The sequence below is a fragment of the Sarcophilus harrisii genome, chromosome 5 (assembly GCF_902635505.1).
Source record: "Sarcophilus harrisii chromosome 5, mSarHar1.11, whole genome shotgun sequence".
NCBI classification, from domain to species: Eukaryota; Metazoa; Chordata; class Mammalia; order Dasyuromorphia; family Dasyuridae; genus Sarcophilus; species Sarcophilus harrisii.
In genome coordinates, this window is record NC_045430.1 from 6,926,749 (window position 1) to 6,944,212 (window position 17,464).

General features: G+C 51.8%; 1 protein-coding gene across 1 annotated transcript in view; it reads right to left on the reverse strand.

The window, feature by feature from the left end:
• The window catches only part of PLXNB2 (plexin B2), a 54,646-nt gene extending 38,285 nt beyond the window's left edge, over positions 1-16,361 (reverse strand). The window contains 2 exon segments of the mRNA XM_012550395.3: positions 4,749-4,822; positions 15,987-16,361. Of these exon segments, the coding sequence (XP_012405849.2) occupies positions 4,749-4,762 (14 nt within the window). The 5' untranslated portion in view covers positions 4,763-4,822; positions 15,987-16,361.
• Positions 16,362-17,464: the final 1,103 nt, after the last annotated feature.

The following is a 17,464-nucleotide window of genomic DNA, read 5'->3' on the forward strand; positions in this document are numbered from 1 at the left end:
TGAAATCTGTACCCAGAGAGAGCTCTATGGGAACTGAGTATGGATCATAACATAGCATTTCCATTCTTTTTATTATTGTTTGCTTGCTTCTTGTTTTCTTTCTCATTTTTTCCTTTTTGATCTGATTTTTCTTGTGTAGCACGATATTTGTGGAAATATGTATAGAAAATTGTATAGAAAAATTGCACATGAATTATTTGCTGAAAATAGATCCAGGTGAGATAATTTAAAAATTATTACTGCTCGAAAGCCAAATCAGAAAAAAAGCCTACACATTGTCTTTCAAGAAATCATCAAAGAAAACTGCCCTGATAGTTTAGCACCAGAGGTTAAAATAGAAATTGAAAGAATCTGCCAACCTGAAAATAGATCCAGGTGAGATAATTTAAAAATTATTACTGCCCGAAAGCCACATCAGAAAAAAAGCCTACACATTGTCTTTCAAGAAATCATCAAAGAAAACTGCCCTGATAGTTTAGCACCAGAGGTTAAAATAGAAATTGAAAGAATCTGCCAACCACTTCCTGATTGGCAAAATGAAAATTCCCAGAAACATCAGAGTCAAACTCCAGAGCTTGCAGATCAAGGCAAAAATATTGTTAGCATCCAGAAAAAATTTAAGTATCATGAAGACACAGTCAGGATAACACAAGATTTAGCAGCTTCTACATTAAAGGATCAGAGAGCTTGGAACATGATATTCCAGAGTGCTAAGGAGCTAGGATTACAACCAAGAATCACCTACCCAGCAAAACTGAGTATAGTCCTTCAGAGGGAAAAAATTATATTCAATGAAATATAGGACTTTCAACCATCCTTGATGAAAAGATCAGAGCTGAATAGAAAATTTTGACTTTCATATATATAAAGGTAAACAGGAATGACAACTCATAATGGACTTCTGTCCTCTATCCGGGGACAGCCTCTTAGAGACCTAGAAATCACATCCCCCTGAAGCTACAGACACCAAATCGGTTCTACAGGGAAGGAGATAGTGCTTTAAATTACTGACCCAAAGTGGCTCAGCTGGGAAGCAGCACAAAAGACAGGCCTTCTGTTTACATTTCTATATGGCAAGTAGATACTTGTGACTCATAAGAACTTTCTCATTATTAGGGCATCAGAAGAAGTATAAATGGGAAAGTTGAGTTGAATATGAAAGGATAATATTTTTAAAATAAAATTAGGAGATAAGAAGGGCAGCTAGGTGGTGCAGTGGATAGAGCACCAGCTCTGAAGTTAGGAAGGGCTGAGTTCAAATTTGGTCTCAGACACTTAACACTTCCTATCTGTGTGACCTGGGCAAGTCATTTAACCCCAATTGCCTCAGGGGGAAGAGAGGAATATCCTGGAAGAAAGGTAGGAGAAAGGAAAAGGTTAATGGGACAAATTATATCACATAAAAGGGGCAAGAAAAAGTTTTTAAGTCAAGGAGAAGATGGGGGAATTGAGAGGGAGTGGACCATACGCCTCATCAGAATTGACTCAAAGAGGGAATACCACACGCTCTTTTAGGTATAGAAATCTACCTTACCCTATAGGAAAGAAGGAGAGGAAGGAGATAAGAGAAGAGAGGGCAGATTGGGGAAGGGGGTAGTCAGATGCAAAACACTTTTGAGGAGGGAGAGGGTGAAAGGACAGAGAATAGAATGGAGGAAAATACAGTTAGCAATCATAACTGTGAAAAAAGTTTTGAAGCAAGTTTTTCCGAGAAAGGCCTCATTTTTCAAACATATAGAGAATTGAGTCAAATTTATTAAAAAATAAGAACCATTCATCATTTGAAAAATAATCAAAAGATATGAAGAGTTTTTAGATAAAATAATCAAAGCTATCAATAGACATGAAAAAATATTCTAAATCACTATTAATTGATTAGAGAAATGCAAATTCAAACAATTCTCAGATACTACCTCATACTATCTCATACCTATTAGATTAGTTAAGAGAACAGAAAAGGAAAATAACAAATGTTGGAGGGGATGTGGGGAAAATGAGACATTAATGCACAATTGGTGGAGTTGTGAATTGATTTGACCGTTCTATAGAGCACCTGGAACTATGCTCAAAGAGCTATAAAAAACCATGCATTTCCTTTGACCTCGCAAAGTAGTGACTGGGTCTTTATGAAAGAAATAAAAAACAAAATGGAAAAGGACCTATAGATACAAAAATCTTGATAGCAGCTCTTTTCTAGTGGCAAAAAAATTGGAAATTGATGGGATGCCCAACAATTGGAGAAGGGCTGAATAAACCGTGGTGTGTGATTGTGGTGGAATATTATTGTCCTGTGAGAAATGACGAGCAGAATGCTCTCAGAAAAAACCCGGAAAGACTTCCACGAGCTGATACAAAGCGACATGTCCGGTGTACACAGTAACAACAATATTGTAAGATATGGATGGCTTAGCTACTCTCAGCAATACAAAGATCCAAGACAACTCTGAAGGACTTATGATACTATCCACCCAAGAGAAAGAACTGATGGTATCTGAATACAGATTGAAGCAAACTTTTAAATTATTTGTCTTGTAGCTTTTTTTGTCTATGTTTTCTTTCACAACCTGACTAATGATGGAATAGAAAGGACCTGTTTGGTCCCTTCCTTTTGTCTGTTTTCTTTCACAACCTGACTAATGATGGAAGTTTAGAAAGGACCTGTTTGGTCCCTTCCTTTTGTCCATGTTTTCTTTCACAACCTGACTAATGAGGGAAATTTAGAAAGGACCTGTTTGGTCACCTCCTCTCACCCACCTTTCCTTGGGCTCTCTCTCTCAAAGAGTGTGCACAAATTAGCTTCTCCTGACATCTACTAATGAGGGAAGGCGCCACCTCCGGAGTAGCCAATTCTACTTTGGGACAGTTCCTATTATTTGGAAGGTTTTCTAGATTTCAAGCCTCCACTGGCTGCTCTGAAGATGCCCCTCGGGACAGCCTCTTAGAGACCTGGAAATAACTATCACATCCCCCTGAAGCTACAGACACCAAATCGGTTCTACAGGGAAGGAGATCGTGCTTTAAATTACTGACCCAAGGTTGTTTAGCTGGGAAGCAGCACAAAAGACAGGCCTTCTGGAGCTAGACCCCCTGCTTCCTACCCTACTTTTTATCTAGCCCAAAAAAGAATAGCCCAATTTGATTTTCCACATTCCTACCAACAGCTGCCCTGAGGCAGTTAGGCAGCAGCTCACTGCCTCTTTACAAATGAGGAAACTAAGGTTTGAGGAAGAAAGGATTGGATTTAGGATTACACAGCCAGCAAGGCTCAGAGCTGGGATTTGAACCCAGGGCCCTCATTTCAAATCCAGAGCTATTTCCACTGTTTCCTATTCCCATTTTCTCCTTTCTCCTCCAGCTGCATTTATCCACACTGATCCTTCTGCCCTCTGCTAGGGGCTGTCCACAATAAACCTCCTCCATTTCCTGGGGCTGAGCACTCCAGAACACCACATGTCTGCCCCCAAATCCTTATTTTTCTACTGTCTACACCTACCCACTCTGCCCCAGGAACTGTCACCTATCTGCTGCCTACACCGGCTCACTCTGATCCAGAACTCTGACCTGTCTGCTGTCTATATTTCCCCCCAGCATGTTTGCTGTCTATACTTGCTCATTCTTTCCCAGAACTCTGACCTGTGGGCTATCTACACCTGGCCATCCCGTCCTTCCTTGAATAGCTCCAATTTCCACACAGTCCCTACCCACCTACCCGGAGCATCTCAGAACCAGTTCTACTGCCACTGACACCTTCCACTCACGCCTCATTCGGACAGACACTGGTCCGTTTGTCTACACGGGTCTAGAGTATATACTTTTATGACCCCAAACCCCAATTTCTTAAAGCCTAAGAATTTAAGAACCTCTTCCCTCAGTTCTGATCAGCTCCCCTTTCTCCCACCACTTAATCCAGACCAGAGGCTAGAGGTCAAACAGCTGGGGACACAGACACAAAGTGTTTGGTGATCTGGAGCTTGGGAGGTCCCAGGAGCCCAGGCCACCCAAGAACTGGCGGCTCTTCTGGTCTACAGCAGCCCAACCACCTGGAATCCTCATCATGATCATCCTGACAGCTGAGACAGACATTCATCCCATGATGCTTTTTAGCACTGGAGATCATAATAAGAGGTCTTAATGGCCCCGTTTTACAGATGAGGAAACTGAGGCAAATAGAGTGGCTTGCCCAGGGTCACACAGCTAGTAAGTGTCTGAGGCTGGATTTGAAGTCAGGGAGAGGAATTGTCCTGGCTCCAGGTTCAATGCTCTGGCTGTCCGCTTGGACACATGGGAAGCACTTTTCAATAAACATTATTTCTTGCCTACCTGCTGCAGGTACCCACTCCTGCTCAAGCTTCCCCTGCTCCCCTTACCCAGCCTCGCTCTGCAGGAGGAGCAGAGGACCCTAGATTGAGGATGAGGAGCAATTTGGAGGTCATGTTCTCAAGCTTACGACCCCTGCATGATCTTGAGCATGTCATAAATTTAGGGTCAAGGTTATTGGGGCCTCAGTTTTCTCCTCTGGAAAATGAGAGGGATGGCTTCCCAGCTGGCGCCTGCTCCTATAATTACCTTGTCCCATAGAGATGAGGAAACTGAGTCCTCAAAGGGAAAACCTGTTCAGGGTCACAGAGAATGACAGAGCTCGTCCATCAACGTCTCCCCATCATACCTGCCGCCTCCCACTAGTGTCCAGGCTCACAGGGCACACGTGACCTTGACCACTCTCCCCTTTATTCAGATGTCTCACTTACGGTCTGCCCCACATGCCTCCGTCCTGAGTCCCCGTCTTGGGCCGGGTCTGCCTCCTTCTGGGTTTGGCAATTATCTACAAGACCAATGGGGAGGGGGAGAGAGAGAGAGAGAGAGATCTATGAATGGCAGGTTCCAAAGCTCTAAGAACATGGGCTTTCAGGGGTCTGTTACCGGGCTTGTTGGCCTGGAGGGCCACCTCAGGCCCCGTCCCACCCCCAGTGAAAGGTGCTCTGGGCTTCCTGGGACGGCCACAGTTGTAGCCGAGCTGGTTACAGAATCAGATTCCGTCTCTCTGATGATTTCCTGAATAATTAAAAAATGCGTTCTCTTGGAACAAACCCCCACTGGCTGGAACCGAAAGCTTTCGGTCAGGAAGAAGTCGGGGTCCTTGCCATCCAGGGAATTCTAGACCCTCGGCACTCCAGATAATTCCCAACCCGTCCTGGACCAGGTGTTGGGGTCCCAGGAGAACCAGGGTGCGTGGAGGGGGAGGTGGGTGGGGAGGGCCACAGTTAAGAGCTGGGCTGAAGTGACCCATAGCACCATCGGTACTTGGTGACAGGAGGATATACTGTGACTGTTCTTAGTCATGCAGGTAATAACAGAACCAGGATTTGAACGGGTGCCTCCTGACTTTGTTGTAGCGTGTGGCTCCTTCTCACTGAGAAGAACCATGGGGGTCTCAGAGGTCAATGAATCCATCCCTCCCGCACTGACCACCCCTGCCAGATCATCAGCCAGCATGTGGGTGAGACTTCCCTGGATGGGGAGCTCACTACCTCCCGAAGCTGCTCATTCTCACTGTGGGGAGTTCTTCATGACCTTGAGCCCTCTCTGTGGCTTCCCTGACAGTTCTGCCCTCCAGGGTCGAGCCCTTTTCCTGGGACAGCCTCACTTCTCACTTCCTGAGGCTGGCCTCCCTCCGGGCCTTCCACTCATCCTCCCGACCAAGGCCTCTAGGACGGTGGGAAGCTCTCTTTATTGAACCTTCTGGGTAAAGGACAGTGGGGGAGGGCAGATGGGATGGCCGGGACAGTAAGAGGCGAAAGTCCAGGCCTCCTCTCACATGGGCAGGAACCCAGATCCCTCCTCCTCCTTGCTCGCTCGTTCCTTCCCTTTGCCCGAGAAGGTGCCAGATAGCATCCCTGCCATGGCTGTCGCTGGAAGCTGCCCAGAGTGCTGGCACCGGTGGGGGCAGCAGCTGTTCCCGGGCAACACCCCCTCCCAGGACATCTGGGCGACTTTTTGGGCTGGGAGGGCAGGAGCAGCTGTGGCTGGAGTCCGGCTCCTCAGGGTGGGTCAGTGTCTCCCTAAAAGTGGAGATCAGTTCCCGTCTCTCCAGCGGCGGCCCCTGATCGGGCTCCTCTATCCCCCAGCTCCCCCAGTGCCCCGAGCTCACGCCCTCCTAACCCTCCCAGGCTCTGGAAAGTCCTGAAAAGTCCCGGAGGGTTCCTGGAGGCTGAGTGGACTTCACTATTTCTGCTCTGATCTGGCTATTATCAGCCCAGCTTAGTTAACATCCCGCTCGCCCTGGCAAGCCCTTCCACATAGATGGGCACTCGGTCAGAAGGGCCCGGTGCATGAGAGGACACTTGAGAGGCCCTGGGAGCACCAGCTTGGATGCCAGCCCGTCCTCTGCCCCCTGCCCCCTCCACTCCAGCTCCTCGAGGCCTTTTTTTCCAGGCCGATGGAGTTGTCCAAAGCACGGACGTGATTATGCCTCGTTTCCCAGCAAATATGGTCTGACAAGACTGGAGGATCAGCCCTTGGCCCCTCCTGGGCCACGGGCAGCCCGGTCTGCCTGTCCATCTATCCATCTGTCCAAAACTCACACTCCCCTCTCCTGGAGCAAACAGGGAGATCGTCAGACCAACGGGGGCCAAAGAGAACTTCTATCCACCATCTGGACCAGAAGCTGAGTTTCTGGGAAAGCAGCCCTCATCCGGAGAGCAAGGAGATGCTTCCAGTAGTCAGCTAAGGGCCTTTAAGGCCTGAGAAGGAGAGGTTGGGACCATGTCAAAAATGCTGGGAAATCCAGGCCCCGGACAGATCTTCTCTGGAGAGATGGGAAAGGCGAGCCCAGAGGGGGCGGATGTACAGCTTGGGGCAGAGGGAGGGCCAAAGTGGGGGTCTCAGATAAGGGGTCCCTTTTCTTCATTGGGGTGAGCCCAGAAGGGGGTCCAAGACAAACCGACCCTTTCCTTCCTTGGAGGGATGGAGTGGGAACAGATTCCAAATAAATCTCAGGCTCCCACGGCCTCCAAGCTCCCACTGGGGAGTTGGGATGGGAAGCTCATCGACAGAATTCAGACGACGCAAACAAGTGCGGGAGGAGGACAGGGGGAGGTGGGGGGTGGGGGAGCGGTCCACGAGGGAACAGCCGGGTGGGAGGGGGCAGGGAGCAGCGGGCCGGCCCTGAAGGAATCACAGAAGCCACCACCAGGCAGCCGTGGGAGAGCGAGTGAGCTGGCTGTCACAACAGCCAAGGACAACAGAGCGGTTCTGGCTGTTTTTAGCAATACTGGGGAAAGGGGGAGGATCAAAGAAGGCTCGGGACGATGGCTGGGGGCGGCTGGGATGATAACAGGCCGCGGAGAGGAGGCAGAAATACTTGGCTCGGATTTCGCTTCTAAAAAAAGCCCGGGTTCGACCCTGCCCTTCACCGACTCGCGTCTTCTCCAAGTCTCTTCATGGCGAAGCGGGTGGAGAAGGCGCCTCGGCTTCCTCGCCTCCCACTCAGCGGCTCGGGCTCTGGCTCTCCCCTCGGATTCCTGTGCCCGCTCCTCCCCCGGCTGCAGTGACCTCCGCAGGCCGGTGGCTCCGCTCGGTGAGGCCGCCCCATTCCTGCTCCCTTTCCTCTCTCTCCGAGGAGTCCCATCAGCCCCTTCCCCTGGCTCTGGCCACAGCCAGAGCTCCTGCTCCATCTGGGCCCCATTTTTTGGAGCTCTTTCATCTTCCTCGGGGCCCCCTCTCCCCATTCTCCAAATTAAGACACCAGCAGCGCTGCAGGTGCACTCGGCGGCACGGGGTTGTCGGGGTCCACATGGGACCCCCCAGATCCCGGGCTTTCCTCCCTCAGCTCTGCTCCCAGAGGCCCAGACCTGTTTTGTAGCTACAGGGGACCTGAAGGTTGCCCCATTCAAACCCCTCTTTCTACAGAATAGGGCACCGAGGTCCAGGAGCTCCGTGACCTAGAGGGTTCAGTGGATAGAGAGCTGGGCCAGAGCTGCAGTGTGAATCCCACCTCGGTCGGATGCTTACTGGCTGTGTATGACGGGGAAGGGCACAACCTCTCAGCCTCAGTTTCCCCACCTGTAAAACGAGAAGAACAACGTCTCCTTCCCGAGCTCTTGTTTCCCATGGGGTCCGGAGGCCTTCTCCCAAGCACCAACACACCCCAGGTCCCTCCCGGGCCCAGAGTTACTGTAATGAGGTCACACCAAGTCCTGCCTGTTCCTAGAGGTTCTGGGATGGGTGCATTCTGTCCCTGGCCCCGCAGCAAACAAAAATGGTGGAACAAGCACTCGAGAGAGCCTAAGCCTCTCCAAACCGAGGCACTTCTCCTTCAAACAGACCCCCAGTACTCCCCCCAACTCACACTGCAGATGGTCCCCATCAGGGCGCGAAACAAACAAACGGAATATTTCATTCAGCTCTGGTTCTCAGCAGCCAGTCGGTCCCGCTGCCAAGCAGCCCCTCCTTCACAGCTCCGTCAGCCTCGGGCGCAATTTGGGGGGGACGATGCAGCCCGATTCCAGCTGCTCCTCCAGAAAAGGGGGCGGGACCCCGCCGGGGGTAGCAGGCACCCCTATCCCTCCCCACCCCAGGCTGGCAATGCTGAGGAAGGAGAGCCGAGCGTCCCCTCACCGCAAGAGGTCCCCCAAACCCATGTCCCAGCAGGCCAAGGAAGAGCAGAGACGATGATAAAGGCCAATGCCTCTGAGGGCTGGAAAGTCGGCCCGGCAGCTCTCAGGAGGGGCCAGACCAAGAGACAGATGGACAGCAGGACTCAGTCCCCCCACTTATCCCCCACCCTGTCACCCCTCACACCATGACTGCCCCCCAACCCACCCTCAGCGACCCACTCAGCAGCCCCCAGGAAAACATTAACTCCAGAGTCAGGAAGGTCCTCGGAGGCCTCCGGTCCACAAACACAAAGCCCCGGCCTCTGTTTGCAGAGCTCCAGTGACAGAAAACTCACTGCCTTCTGAGGATGCCTTTCCTAGTCCCAGTGCCTGGTACACAGTAAGTCTAGAGCACACATCTCAACTTGGTATTAGGGGCCATTGTTAGAAAGACTCCTGACCTGGGCCCCCCATCTCCCTCTCTGCTGCTTAGGCTCCCTAAGCTCCCAGCCAAGCCTCCTCCCTCAGGCAGCCCGAGGCAGTCACTGTGTCCCCCAACATCTTTCCCTCCCCAGGAGGAACATGGCCAATGTCTTTCCTCAAACACGGCGCCCAAGAGCCCTGACCTTCCTGTACAAGTTCTCCCCACAGGTTGGGAACAAGGGCAGTGACAGCCAAGCCAGGGTCCCTGTCTGCCCAGCCTGACCGGAAACCCCGAAGTACAAAATTCCATACACTCCGCCATGACTTAGGTTTGGCCACGGGCCTGGGGACATTGGTGGGTCCATCCTCCCAATCAGTGGTACAACTAGACTCAATCTCCACTTCTAACCCTCCCCCACAAGTGCACCCCCTTGTATGGACCTGAATGGAGGAGGAGGATGGGGGGAAGGAAGAAAGAGACCAGGGAGATTCTGCCCTGCCCTCAGGGAGCTTCCCTCAGGGTCATCCCAGAGACCCTCAGGCAGGAAGGGAGAACAGAGGCAGCCGGAGAGTGAATGACCTGAACAGCTAAGAACAGGGGGCCCAGAGCAGTCTCTGGGGGTTCTGGAGGGGCCATCCCATTGGGCAGCCAGGGAGGCCCCCCCAAATCCCTGGGGCTGCTCGGGTTCCTACCAGGCCAAAGGCATGGGTGCTGAACGTGGCCATGGCCGCTGAGACTTGGGTCTAGCTCACATGTCGGCCAGCCTCAAGTTGAGAAATCTGAAGCACAGTGGAAAACTCCCAAGGTCCAGCGGGGTCAAAACCCTATTCCTAAGGAAATTCCCTTGGAAAATTGGGTCTGCTCGCAGGCCCTCCTCCCCAGCAGAGGCCAGGCCCCACCCGGACCCTTTCCCGCCCCACGGGCATCCTGGGGGGGGAGTCTCAGCCCCCCCCTAAGGTCACTAGCCAGTCAGAGGCTTGGGTCCAGTGAGCACCCACCAAGGCCCCTTCCCCCGGCTGACTCAGGAAACACTCTGTGATTGATAGAACGATAAGAGCCTTCCCAGAAAGGGGGGGATGGGGCTTGGGTTCTGCCAAGACGTTCCCCTCCTCCTCAGTCCCTGCAGCTGCCAGGGGAGGGAGGGCAAGCTGGTCCATGAATATGCAAAAGCAGTAATTAGCTGAGAGCATTAAACAAATCAGCCCAGAAACAAAACAAGCAGAGGGAGGGAGACTTAGGGCTCCCAGGAGGCAGGAGATCCGATGTTTTCCCAACACAGGCCCAGGGGACCCCTGAACCTCCACAGGCCCTGAGAACTGGGCCCACAGGCCCCCAACAGGCTCCAGAGCCACCTCTCTGGCCTGAGAGGCCCCCTCTCAGTACAACATCCTCATTGACAGAGTGGGAAACTGAGGAAGGAACTGGTCTAGGAATGAAATCCCCTCTTCCATTAGGGATGGAAAGGGCTTGAATTCAGGACCACTCATCACCGGACAGAGGCCACTATGGACAGGATGCCATGTAAGGTCTTCCTGTCCTTGAGAAGCTTTCGTCCGGGAGAGGGGAGGGACTGAACAACAGCAGGAACTTGGAACTCATGATTGGTAAAGATCCTGAAAAAGATAAGGAACTGGACAAGATATAGTTAGAAAAGGCCTCTTGGGGGAGGGGAGAACAGCTCAGGCAGTGAGAGACTCCAGAAGGGATGGCATCCAGGCTAGGTTACAGCCTGGGCAAAGGTGCGGAGATAGGAAATGGAACGCTACATCCAAGAGGCCAGATCACGGAGGCCTTTAAATATCAAGGGTTGGTACCAAGTCTGAAATTTCCATCTTCCCTCGCCAATGGCTCTGCACACAACAGATGCTGCTCCATCCAGTTACCCTCCCCTCAGACACCAAAGCGATCTTCCTAAAGTGGGGGCCGACCATGCTCACCTCCCCTTATTCAATAAACTCCAGTGGGCTCTCTATTACCTCCAGGAGCAAATAGAAAAATCCTTTCCTTGGGAGTCACAGCCCTTCACAGTCTAATCCTTTTCTATCTTTTCAGTTTTCTTATACCTCAATCTCCAGCATGTTTTCTTTTATATCTCTCCATTCTGGGGCATTTTCTCTGCTTTTCCCCATACCTGGAATACTCTCCCTTCAACTCCAATTCCTGGATTCTCCTTCCCGTCCCAGCCAAAATTGCACTTTCTGCAAGAAGACTTTTCCAACCTCTCTTACTCCCAGCGACTTCCCTCTGTGATTATCTACAATTTGTTCTCTCTCTGTCTCTCGCTGTCTCTGTGTCTTTCTCTCTATCTGTCTGTCTGTTTCTCCTCTCAAGATAGATAAATAGTATTTTATGTAACTCTCTGCAGTTTGTTCCCTCATTAGCCTGTAAGCTCTGGAGAGCAGGGGCTGTCTGGTTGTTCTTTGTATCCTTGGTGTTTAATATAATATATAATAGACACTTAATAAATGCTTATCACCTCACATTTCTGAGCCTCAGTTTCCCCATCTGTAAAATATACCTACCTTCCTAAGATAGCCATTTATACTTTTAAAAAAAAATTTTTATTATAGCTTTTTATTGACAAAACATATACCTGGGTAATTTTTCAACATTGACTCTTGCAAAAACTTCCATTCCAACTTTTCCTCTCCTCCCCTCCACCCCCTCCCCTAGATGGCAGGGAGTCCAATACAAACCATTTATACTTTTAAGAAGTCCTAAGGATTGCAAATAAGACAATGTGCCAACCTATATAAATGGGAACCATTATTATAATCAATCCCATCTGAGCAGGGATATAATGGTGACTTTTTGGAGAAACACTAAATCTCATGCCATCAATCAATAGGACTTTAGAGGGGCCTCTTGGTCCATCCATTGGATGGATCTGTAAACAAGGGTCCAGGAAGAAACTGCGGATATACAGCTAGTGGCTCCGTGGCAAGAAGGACCCCAAATCTGAATGATTTCATTATCATCTTGAAATCTGAGTGATCTCAAAGGAGAGGGGATGGCCAGTTTTCAAAAAAGAAGCACAAATGGCTAAGTCCCTTGAAAGAATGCTCAGCCTAATAATGCTCATAATAATGCTAAATATTTAACATGATTAAATATTCATTATTTACTTATTTTATTTATTTACTATTAGGTATTTAATGCTAAATCCTAATAATGCTAAAGAATGCTCAGTCCCTAATAATCAAAGAGACCTGAATTAAAACCCATCAAATTGGCAAAAAGAATTAAAAGCAAGGAAACGCGATGCTGGTGGAGCTAGGTGAAAACAGGTACACTCAATCTCTGCTGAGAAGAGTGAAATCGTGGGGAATGTCTTTTGGAGCCCTCTGACAGAATATATCAACCAGTATATGAAGCATCATAATCTCTGTCCCCCATAATGCCATGGTTGGGCAGAAACCCCAAAGTGTTTATCAAGCAAAGAGAGGGAGAGCTCTCTGCTCCGAGGAGTTCATGACAGCATCATTATATGCAATTGCGGAAAACTACAAGCAGCCTCACAGTTGGACAACAAGAGAATGGTTGGATCAACTGTGGCGCATTCGTGACATGGAATACTACAGTGCAATTAAGACACGAGGAATACAACGACCTGAGGAAAGAGCTTTATGAAAAGATGTCAAGTCAAAAAAAAAAAAAAAAAAAAAAAAAAAAAAAAGAGCAAAGAATAGAGCACATGCTACAGATGAGTAAGAGAAAAGTAAATGAGAAATCACGAGACAAGTGATTCAACCAGGGTCACCCAGCTAATAAATCTGGCCTGTGAAGTGCCCTCCTGCCAGATGACCCTCCATCTATCCCCTATTTCCTCCTTTTTCTGATTTCTCTCTTCCTGTTAAGGGTCCCTCCTCTCCCATTTTTTGGGTGCCCAAGCTTACATTCTCAGGACCATTTTCAGCCTCTCTCTACCTTGATCAGTTAACAAGTCTTGCTAATTGACTCAGCTTCCCACCTAACTCGGGTCCTTAACGCCTCTTACCTAACTTGTGGATCTGGCCATGGAACTCACTCAGTCAAGAACTTGCTGTGGCTCTCTCTTGCCCATGGATTAAGTGTAAGTGCCTTGGTTGGGCTTTTAAAGCCCTCCCCAAGGTGGCCGCCTCCTGCCAAGTTCATTAGGGATTATGGCCCTTCCAGAAGAAATCATCTCATTGGCCTTCCACAGGGAATTACTCTTCCTCCTTGGCCCGGCTCCAGCTTCCTAAAGCAAGCGTATTCTGATCCCGCCTGTCAAATCACCGCCAGGGTTTTGTATTTGATTTTCTAGGTACATGTTCTTTCCCCACAAAAGCTTCCTAAGAGCAGGGGCTGCTTTGTTCTGTCCCAATGTTCCTGAGCTCAATAATTCCCCCTGGAATGAATGGATAGTGATAACAATAATCTTTATAAAGTGCTCACTACATGGCAAGTGCTGGGCTTAGCCTATGACAATTATTTCACTTGATCCACCCTGAAAGGCAGATGCTGTTATGATCCCCATTTTACAGATGAGGAAACTGAGGCAAAAATAGTATCAAGTGACTTTTCCCACAGCTTGTGAGTGGTCGAGATCACAGGATGATGAGTCTTCCTGACTCCTGCTACAATTCAAGAAATCCAATTCAATTTATTTAGCTGATACTACTTCAGAGTCATGGGAAATTAAGGCGGCAGAGACCTTGGAGACCGATGAGCAAAATGAGTCCCAGAGAAGGCCCAGCCAGCCCCACCCCACCCTACTGGCAAGGGTAGGAGAAGCCGATCAATGAGGGAGACAGACACAAAGACTGTATTGTCAGTGTTGTTTTTGAGAAATAAAAGGTAGTAATCTCATCGGTGGCAACTCCCAGGCTCCTGGGGCTTCCAGCCCTGCCCTCGCTCCCCTCCCAGACCAGAGCGGGCAGGTCCTGGAGAGGTCCCCCACCGCGGGGACTCCGATGGGGAACAGGAATGGGACTCGTTACAGCCTCTAGGTTGGCTTCCTAATTAGACTCTGGGAGCTTTCCCTGCAAGTCTGTGATTCATTCCAATTTCCCGGGAGCCTCAGGGATCTGGAGGAGGGGAGGGAGGGGAAAAGGAAAGAGAAGGAAAATGGAAGGAGAGAAGGGAAAGGAAAGAGGAGGATGGAAGGAAAAGGGAAAGGTGGCAAGAGAGAAAGAAAAAGCAGAGGGAAGGGAGAAAAGAGGGGAAATCTAGGGAGGAAGAAAGGAGGAGGAGGAGCCGAGGAGTGTAGGGAGGACCCAGCTGGGAGCAGGGGCGGCTGGGAGGCAGAGCTGAGACACAGGAGGAGCCCTGAATGCTGTCTGCTCAGCCCCCTCCCATCTCCTGACACACAGAGATCCGGCCACTGCCCCGGCAGGCCCTTCTGTAGCCTGTTTCCAAGAGAAGCTGACTGGGAGGGTCCTGAGGCTCTACAACAAACATAGAAGTACAGAGCTGGGTCCTGGTCTTACCTTTGACCCAGTGGATGATCAGGGATATCCCTCCTGGCTCTGGTCCTACAAGGTTCTCATTTCTTCAATCAACAATCAACCTTTTTGAAGTACCTACTATGTGCCAGGGGGCACAGTGGGTGAAGGGCTGAGCCTGGAGTGAGGAAGACTCAGATTCCCGAGTCCAAATCCAGCCTCAGACACTCGCTGGCTGTGGGATTCTGGGCGAGCCACTTCATCCCGTCTGCCTCAGTTTCCCCATCTGTAAAATGAGCCGGAAAAGGCAATGGCAAAGCACGCCAGTGTCTCTGCCAGGAAAACCCCAAATGGAGTCACCAAGAGTCGGGCCTGACGGAGCAGTAGCAGGCGTTACGTACCGGCCTGATGCTAAGTGCTGGGAATATAAACTCAAAGAAAGAAAGGCGGTTCCTTCTCCAACTCCAGGGAGAGCCAGTGGCAGACATTTTCCTTCCCCAGAGGAAGGAAATACCTGAAAACACCTGCTCAGGGAAGCCTGCCCGGATTGGTCCTCCCACCTGGCTACCTGTCTCATTGGCTGCCCTCGCACGGAGGGGGCCCCTGCCTCTGAACCTCCCTCAAGGGGCAGCCCTGCCCCCTGCACTGCCCGGCCCTCCCACCCCCACGGCCCGGGATGCACATGCCTCAAGGCTGAGCTCACACACACATGCCCGGTAGAGCCGGGGCACAGCCGCACCCAGCCCTTCCGAGAGTGAGTCAGGCCTCCGGGTGCCGACCGGCTCCAGCTTAGCCCCGGGCAGCGCGGGCCATGGGCGCACAGGGCCCTGCCAGCCCCGGAGAGCGCTCTCAGACTCCCCGCCCCCCCACTCGGGGAGCGGGCACGTGCCCAGGCTGTCGGACGCAGGGTCCCCCCCCCAGAACGGGGCTCCCCTGGCGCAGCTCCTCTCCCTGGCACACCCTGGGCCAGACATCAGGGAGGAAGCCCCTCCGAAACAAGACCATATTTCTAAATCGATCGGGAAAGTAAACACAAGATGGGAGAGCAACTGGTTTCTTGGGAAACATAGCGAGAGGCGGGGGAGGAAGGGGGAGCCGGGCTGCATGAACAAGTCCCCAGCCCCCGATGTGGCCAGCGCTGCCCACGCCCCCTCCCCCGCTTCAGAGGCTCTCCCCCCACCTCGGGACCCGGCCCGGGGCTGGCAACCCGTGCTTGTGCCTAATGACACCTGGGGAAAATGCACGTGCATCTCCTGGGCCTCCTTTCAGGGAGCAGCAACCCCCCATTTTCATCCTGGGGTCACGAGTTAGGGCCAGTTCTGTGCCCCTCTTCTTGGCCCAAGATACCAGGGGACCGAGGAGCCCCTCGGCCCTTCCAAACCGACGAAGGGAGGGGCGCCGAGGGAGGACTTGCTGCCAGAACTCGGGCTGCCCGGTCCCCTGAATCTGAGACCTAGGGGAGAGCCGAGGCTTCTGGGGAAAGGGGCGGGGAAACGTCCTTCCCGGTGGCTGGGGTCGGGAGGACAGGAAGCGCCATAAATTCCAGCCTCCAATCAGACTCACCCAGGCCACAGGAGGACAGGCTCCCGAGAAATCTCCACTAGCCAGCTGCCCCGGGCAGCCATCGGGAGTCAGAAGTCTTTTTGTCCCTTGCTTCTCCCTCCCTCCTTCCTGCTCCCCGATACCCGGCACCCGGGGGTGGGGCTGAGCCCGGGGCCAGAGACTTTCAGGGTGTGGACGCAGGACAGAAATGGTCCCCACAATCCCAGGCGGTAGAGAATGACGTCTTCCGGAGACTTCCCACCTGGGCCAGGTGCCACCGGGAGTCAAGTCCCGGTGAGTCAGTACCTGGCTCCCCAAGGGTGGGGCTGGAGCTGAGCTGCTGCTGATCTTCAAGAGCCTGGGGGGAGGGGGAGGGAAGACCCAAGCCAAGCCTGGTCACCTGCCGCCTTCTCCAAGAAACCTCTTCTGGCTGGACACCCCCCTCCCCCACTAATCTAACCCAGATGAGATTGTAACAGGGCTGGCCCTGTGGGCCCCCCCCCCCCCCCCTCCTGGAAAGGGCAGCTCCATTCCTCTGACAGGAGGCGCGCTTGAGTTGGAAGTCCTCCACTCACATCCTGGAGACCCTCCCTCAGTTTCCTCATCTGTCCAGTGAAGGGCTATAGCCCATAAGGTCACTAGGGTCTTCTCCGGTACTCCTCTGGGACGTTCCATTCCTCCTATCCCCCCCGCCCCCACTTGCTCCTTCCCTACAAGGCTTGAGTCCCTGTGGCTAACTGGTGTTGGGCGTGTGCATGTGGAGGGGGTGGTGGCTGCTCCCAGGCCCCAAGCTGTGGGCAGGAGGAGACAGCGGAACATGGTCAAGGCACACAGACAGGTTTCCCTGCCCGAGAGGTTTCTGGGGAGGGGGACCCCTGTTCTCAGTTGGAACAGCCAGCAGAGAGTCTGAGGCGCCCGGCCCCGGGCTTCTCCCAGACTCACCAGTCAGGTGACAGTGACTGTCACTTGGGGAGGGGGATCCCTTTCTGGGAAACCTGGGGCTCTAGGAGGGACAGGGCCTTTGCCAGCTGCTCAGACCACGCGGCTCCCTCCCTTCCTTCTTAGCTGATGGAGCTGTTGGGTAGGGGTTGGGGGGCCCATCCACGTGTGCAAATGTATGTCTCTCCACACCATTTCAGCTTCTACCCAGGGAAAAAGCAGGGCCACAGAAGGCAGAGATGGTATGTCACATAAGTGAGGTAGCCTCGAGGGCTCCTACTGCCCCGTCCAAACTCTGAAGGCTGAGCTGCCCGTTCCTGCTGTTTTCTCCAGGCCCTGGTCCTCCACAGGTGACAGAGGCACAAGGAAGCCAGACTGCCAATGCCCTCATACCCACAGGATTCTGTGGTACTGACTCTGAAGGACGATCTCACCCCTCTCAGATTAGCAGAGACAACAGGAAAAGATAATGACGAATGTTGGAGGGGATGTGGGGAAACTGGGACACTGGTACATTGTTGGTGGAGTTGTGAATGAATCCAATCATTGTGGAGAGCAAT